We start from the raw sequence: 7,036 nt of genomic DNA, 5'->3' as shown, positions 1-7,036 counted from the left end.
AATAGGAAAAACCCCACATACACCTCAGGATGAACATAAATGATTAGCAAAGGAATGTAAATAATGTTTTCCTTGGCTACACAGGCAAGTCAAAAAGGCTGAAGGCTGATGGGTAAGACAGATACGAGTCTTGCAATGGGCTGCACAGGTCCATGCCATCCCCTCCCAGCCCTGTGTTCTCATCATACGCCTTCACGCAGGTGAAGCTGTTCTCGGGTTTGAGACCCCACCAGGAGTACTGTGTCCTGCTCTGGGGCCACCAACACAAGAAGGATGTGGAGCTGTTGGAACGGGTCCAGAGGAGGCCAAGATGATCCGAGGGCTGGAGCACCTCTGCTATGAGGACAGGCTGAGAGAGCTAGGAGTGTTCAGCCTGGAGAAAGCTCCAGGGAGACCTTAGAGTCCCTTCCGGTCCCTAAAGGGGCTACAGGAGAAAGTGGGGAGGGACTCTTTTTATCAGGGAGTGTAATGATAGGACAAGGGGTAATGGTTTTAAACTGAAAGAGGGGAGATTTAGATTGGATATTAGGAAGAAATCCTTTCCTGTGAGGGTGGTGAGCCCCTGGCCCAGGTTGCCCAGAGAAGCTGTGGCTGCCCCATCCCTGGAGGTGTTCAAGGCCAGGCTGGACGGGGCTTGGAGCAACCTGGTCTGGTGGGAGGTGTCCCTGCCCAGGGCAGGGGGGTTGGAACTGGATGATCTTTATGGTCCCTTCCAACCCAAACCATTCTATGATTCTTCAGGAAAAAGCCGTGCACACAGCTGCTTTTGGCACTTACTGATGAGATGGCTGCAGGCTACAACCGTATGAGGGCACTTATGGGTTTGGCAATAGGCAAATGGGCAGTAACGTTCAAAAGAAGATTTGAGACACCAGAACCGTGTTAGACCTTCAAAGGCAGAGGGTGACACCTGCCATGAGGGCCCAGCTCCCCCGCAGCACCGGCCGCCAGGGGATGGCAGCCCCGCCTCAGGGCACGGAAGCCCTCCCCGCCGCCGCACCGCGCTTCCAGCAGGCTCCGAATCCCTCTGCCAGCTTTACCAGGGGCGAGCTGGAAATTAATTAGACCGGCGTCTCTTTTGCCCTAATAGAATTAATTTAATTTAGCTTAATTCGCTGGGGGGGGACAATGGAACTAGCGCAGGCGTGCCTCCCCACCGGCCCCCGGCCAGCCATGCCCGCCCCCGGCGACACGCCGGGCCGCCAGCCCCATGACGGGGCGGGCCCTACCGGAGCGCGGCGCCTGGCGGGGGCCACGGGCGGGGCCGGGGCCGCGGCCGCCGCCTCCTCGCCAACGCTGGCCGGCCCTGCCGGCGGTGGGGCTCGCCATGGGGCTGTGCCTGCCCTGCATGGGGGGCGCCGTCAAGGACGTGGTGGAGACGCCCGACCCGGTGAGTTGCTGCTCCAGTTTCCCTCCGTTCCTCCCTCCTTCCGCCCGGTTGTTTGTAAGCGGGCGGTGACGCCCACCGGCACCGGCCCCCGCGGGAGGGGGCTAAGAGGACGGGCCGCCTTCCTTAAAATGGAGGCCGGGACTCCACAGCAGCCCCGGGTAAAAGGCCTTGTGGCTGTCGCCGCGCCTGAGGCAGCGGCTGGGCCGGGGAACCTTGTCCTGGGGGAGCTGCTGGGGCTGCCGCCCGCGGCCTCCTCCGGTTCCGTCCCGCCTCTCGGTAGCGGGCGCTTGCGCGTGGACTGGGGGGGGGGGGGTCTCCCGTGAAGGGGGGGTTTGTGGCACAGTTGAGGCCAAGATGACCCGCGTTTTAACCAGAAACGGCAAAAACAGCGCTTGCAGCCAAAAAGCCACCCGCATCTTGGGCTGCGTCAAAAGCAGCGTGACCAGCAGGTGGAGGGAGGGGACTCTGTCCCTCTGCTCGCTCCGGTGTTTGGGGCCCCGCCTGCAGTGCTGCCTCCACCTCTGGGGCCACCAACACAAGAAGGACATGGACCTGTTGGAGCGGGGCCAGAGGAGGCCGTGGAGGTGATCCGAGGGCTGGAGCCCCTCTGCTGTGAGGACAGGCTGAGAGAATTTGTGGTGTTCAGCCTGGAGAAGAGAAGGCTCTGGGGAGACCTTAGAGCCCCTTCCAGTCCCTAAAGGGGCTCCAGGAAAGCTCCCTTTATCAGGGAGCGTAGTGATAGTACATCGGGGAATGGTTTTAAACTGAAAGAAGGGAGATTTAGATGAGATACTAAGAAGAAATCCTTTCCTATGAGGGTGGTGAGCCCCTGGCCCAGGTTGCCCAGAGAAGCTGTGGCTGCCCCATCCCTGGAGGTGTCCAAGGCCAGGCTGGACGGGGCTTGGAGCAGCCTGGTCTGGTGGGAGGTGTCCCTGCCCAGGGCAGGAGGGGTTGGAACTACATGATCTTTAAGGTCCCTTCCAACCTGAACCATTCTATGAAAACTGTGCTTTTCTCTCTAGTGCACAGTGCTGCTTGCTTCTAACTAACCTTCATAGGATGAAATTTTTCCTACATGGGTAGGAACCCATCCCCATGCTTTTTTACCCCTCAGCTGAGGATTTTATGGGGGAGAAGAAGAGGAGCCCATTCGACCTGGAAGAGTGAGCTTTCCCCCTTTTCAAACTCCAAAAGGACGTTTCACACACTGCGTGCCTTCTCATTCCAGTCTGAATTTTTTGGAGTGAAGGCGTCACGCAGACAGCTGAATATGGATTTCTGGTGGGGTTTGACTAGATATGTCAGCAGCTGCTCTTCTAGCATATTAGTCACTGCAGCCACTTTGTTCTTGCAGACTGGCAGTGGAGGGAAAGATGATGCTAATTGACTTAAGGTTGGCATTTTGTGGCAGTTTACATTACAGATTTGAGTCATATTTAAAAACTAAGACTTTCAAGCGAATGTACAGACTGTATTGGAAGAGAATTTCACTGTCTTTCACATTTTATTTAGGAAATAAAAAGAAGACAGCTAGCAGAAGCTGCTGAAAGGAGGCAGATGGAGGTAATGTCTGATAAAATGCCATTTATTCAAAGTATATTTTGGTAACAGGTTTATGGGGAAAATAGCTAGGGCTTCTGTGGGAACACTGGATATTGTGCCTGCACTGTGGGAATTGTCATTAAATACTTTCATAGTATTATTAATGTTTTACCATTTTTTAAAATATCTATTTACAGTAGAGTTCTCACAGTGAGGTAGGTGCTGAAAGACCATTGCAAGATAACAAGTTGTTTGGAAGTTTTGCAGTAGTTATAAAACAACCTAAGAACTGAAGAGCAGGTTCCACATTATTTCCCCCCGCCCCTTATAAGACTTGAAAACAAAAGATTGAGAAATATTTCGAACCAGATCTTTCAAACAATTGTTTTGGTGGCAATTTCAAGTGGTATTGCACTTGTACCTCTCTTACAAATGCGGGTTATGGGCGCTTCCATGTTCAGTTTATCAATGTGGCAACAATTGAGCACACTTCTCAACTCAGATTCCAGCAAAGAAGAAGTGTTAACTTGTTCTTCTAGCTTTTTAACTTTACTAAGCTTTAACCACTTAAATATCCTTAAAGTTAGGAGAGGTAGGATGCAAACGTCCTAGCAGAATGTAGAAATAGCCAGCCTATTTTTTCTTTTCCATGCTTCTCAAAAAAGGCTTATAAAATACCCCATGCAAAATCTATGATAAGTAAAAAGTGTATCATGGACACCAGAGCTGAACTGTGGAGAGAGGGGAATATGTTGTTTGTATGAGTGTTAGTGACGTTAGATATCGAATTAAAAATCGACCATTATTGACGAGGGCCATGTTGAGCTGGTTTTAAGGGAGTTTGGTGAATAATTGGAGCAACAGCTGAGTGATGCTTCGGAGTCCTTTTAAAAACTCTTGATTCTGTGTCAGACTACAAACTAAAAGCAATTCACATGTAATCTTAAGTCGCAAAGGGCTTTTTAAGCATAACTATAGGAAACATACTTTTGAGAAGCATGTGCAAGGGGAATGTCCCCATCTAGCTCTTAAATTGCTAAAAAGCTTTCCTGGGAGGACGGAGAAATGAAGCAACTTGCCTTATAGATGGCTTTGAAGTTCTGTAGTAGCCGTTAAAGAAAAATGGAAGCATCACACTCTTGTTACTTTCTTGTTTTGTAGATAAAACATCTACCAGGATTTTTCAGGACTATCTTTGAGAGCATTTCAGCCTCTGCACGTTGGGTAGTAGAGACGTCTTGCAAGTAGCCTAATTCAGTTTCCTCGTAAGGGACAAGGGAGAAGCTCAGATGTCCATCCCTGCTTAGTGATTTCCTGTACATGTCTGTAGTTCTGATACTCCTACCATCTAGCCTAGGTCCTCATTAGACCATCAGCATGAGGGTATGAAGCAGACAGTTGACAACAAATTTCTCGCTAGTGCTGTACTACTGCTATGCACACGTCCTGTGAAGTTTGAAGGGTAGACGGTCACACAGGTTATTTGTCACAGATCACAATTTAGAAGTTGGATTTCTGGCAGCCTGGGCTAGCATTATTAACGCGACCTTTTTTTCTCCCCTGCATGTAAAGTTCCCATTGATTTATTTTTTTTTTTTGTAGCTATACAGAGCTTATGACTTTCTCTGTCTGCTTATTGAGTGTTGGAATAGTAGTTGTCATTATGATTTCCATCATCTGTATCCTATCTCTAGGTAGCCTTTTGATAAAAAGGGGTGGAAGAAGTGAATGGATGATGAAACAGCTTCAAGTTCTTAGAAGTTCTGGCTGCCCAAATTGTCTCTTCCCAGTTAATTCTGTTTGTGGGGGCAAGAGTAGGCCCTGACGCTGGAAAAAACACAGACTAAAAATTTACAGGACTTTCGGAAAGGGAAGTTTTGGTTCTGCATCTTAGGATGCAAAGCAGGTACATGTAATTGCATTAAATACGTTCACCTGGGTTTAACAACAATGTGAAACAAAATCACCCTCACATACCTACAGGACCAAGAGCTCACAGTATGAAGAGGTACCCTGAAAGGTCTGGGATTGTGTAATAGTAGCATTGCTTAATGTTTCAGTCTTTTCTTGCAAACCAGAGTTCACAAAATGGTGGTGTCAAGACTTGGAGTTTGGTTTATATCCCGAAAAACAGCAACTGCTCTTACCCACATGTGTTTTCTCCCAGGCTTCCTCTCGAGGTATTAAGAACGTTTACTCTGTAGAGCAGAAGAAAAAGAAACAGGAAGAAATAGAAAAAAGAATTGCAGCTTCGGGTTCTGGAGGAGAAGGAGGACTGAGAGTAAGTTTAAACAAAGAAACATGATGCAGCTGTCCTTACATTCACTGAGAAAATCCTGTTTTGTTGTCATCTACAAGATTGACTAACGAATAAAAACCAAGAGGAAGGGAAATGGAATAGAAATGGAAGGCTGTGTCATTATCACACAGCGTTCTTAATGAGACTTCGTTTCTGGGACGCAAAGACAGCAAGGACGGCAGAGAGTGTTTGCCACCCCCCTTCTTTCTCCCCAGTTTCTGCACCGACATTGTGTCAGTTCTACGGTACTCTCGGCACTGGGGACACTCCTCACTGAGTTGACCTGTACTCAGTGTCCCTTTTCACCACTGGTTGGGAGAACCTCTGAGGGAAGAGGTGCTACAGAAGATGTTTGAACTAAGTAGGGTAATGGCTTTGGGTTCCGTGTATATGTCTCTTTACAAAAGAAATGTACAGTGTTGGCATAGATACTGATGAACTTCACTACTACTACTTTTCTGATGTAAACTTAGTCTCAGAAGGCCAGACGGAGGTGTAATTAAGAATTGGAATCTCTGCAAAGCAATAGATGCACCTGGTTATTGAAACACAGGCTTCGGAACCTCTTTCCTTTGTTGCTATATGTGACTCAGGGGGCAAGAGTTTGTATAAGCTGCTGGGCTGCATGTCCTTCACTTGCTGGATATAAACGGTGCTATAACAGGGAGTTTATTGTCTTTAGACAACCTTGTGGTGGTTTTGTTGTTGTTTTCCTTGGGTTTTTTTTCTTTTTCTTATCCCTATCTTTGTACAAACCTGTGGTGCATCTTGTTGTTTTTGTCTTCAGTGGCAGGTTGGATAAATCTGAAGAGAAGATTGATGTTTACTGCCAATAACTTGCCAGTTTCTGCAGCAGAGTGGCAGTTGCTCGTCGTGTGGCTTTTGCTGTTTGCGTATGAAGACTCAGCAGTACTTTGCCATTGTGGGAGGACAGAAGTGGAAACACACACTAAGAAACCCGAGAACTAACTCTGAACACTAAGTTTTGGCCAAATTTGTTTTGTTTGTTTTATGTGCATGTTTTGTTGCTTCCCTGCCAAGGGAGTGAGATGGGTTTTCGCACGTGGAAGTGGCCTCCTCACCTGTAGTCAGCCAGTGTACGTGTGCTGTCTGGTCGATCGATGTCTGTCTGTCTACGTATGACTGGCTTAGGCACAGCTCTGGTGCCCATGTGTTGTTTCTGATGTTTATTTCAAGCTCCACAATTAAGCCCTTCTTTACGTCCTCATGTAGAAAGTTGTTCATAAATATATTTGAATATGTGGGTGACAGCACTTCTCTTCCGTTTCCTGATGACTTTTGAACTGCTTAGGGATTTAGTGCCTTTTTCAAAAAAGAAAGCAGATTCATGGTGGGTCCTTACAAATGGAAGCATTTTGTGACACTAGTTAAAAAAAAAAATAGAAACCTTGGTAAACCCTGTATACTTATAAGAAGCAAGCTGTTTTATTCTGAGTCTAATAATTGTTCTGATTTTCTGATGTGGATTTCTTTTGAGTCTGTAAGTATTTATAATGAATACTGGAAGTTAAACATTAAATTAAAAATACTGTTATTAGTGGTTCTCCTTTATTACCACAAGAGGGCAATGCTGCACTTCTGAGGATTTTGAAAAACAAACGGCAAAAGCCTTCACTGCGTCATCCCTTGGATAGTTCATTTCCTGAAGCTTCTGCGTTATCTCGGTGGGTTCGTTACAGTGCAGTAACATTTGCCAAATGCCCACAGCTCTGTCACTTTTCTTCCATATTCAGCAATGTCTGTAATCCCCTTCCCAGGGTGAAGCTGCCTTTGATGAGTTAGAG

The 7,036-nt window shown here is 47.4% G+C and overlaps 1 protein-coding gene across 1 annotated transcript; it reads left to right on the top strand.

Moving 5' to 3' along the window:
- Positions 1-1,210: 1,210 nt before the first annotated feature.
- SVIP (small VCP interacting protein) lies at positions 1,211-6,786 on the top strand. The gene is made up of 4 exons (XM_054201251.1): positions 1,211-1,390; positions 2,903-2,953; positions 5,100-5,213; positions 6,019-6,786. The coding sequence occupies exons 1-4, from the start codon at positions 1,211-1,213 to the stop codon at positions 6,031-6,033; spliced, it is 360 nt and encodes a 119-aa protein (XP_054057226.1). The 3' UTR covers positions 6,034-6,786.
- Positions 6,787-7,036: the final 250 nt, after the last annotated feature.

This window comes from Rissa tridactyla, chromosome 4, assembly GCF_028500815.1.
Source record: "Rissa tridactyla isolate bRisTri1 chromosome 4, bRisTri1.patW.cur.20221130, whole genome shotgun sequence".
Taxonomy (NCBI): Eukaryota; Metazoa; Chordata; class Aves; order Charadriiformes; family Laridae; genus Rissa; species Rissa tridactyla.
Note: the sequence above shows the minus strand (reverse complement) of the source record. Positions and strands in the feature narration are given on the sequence as shown.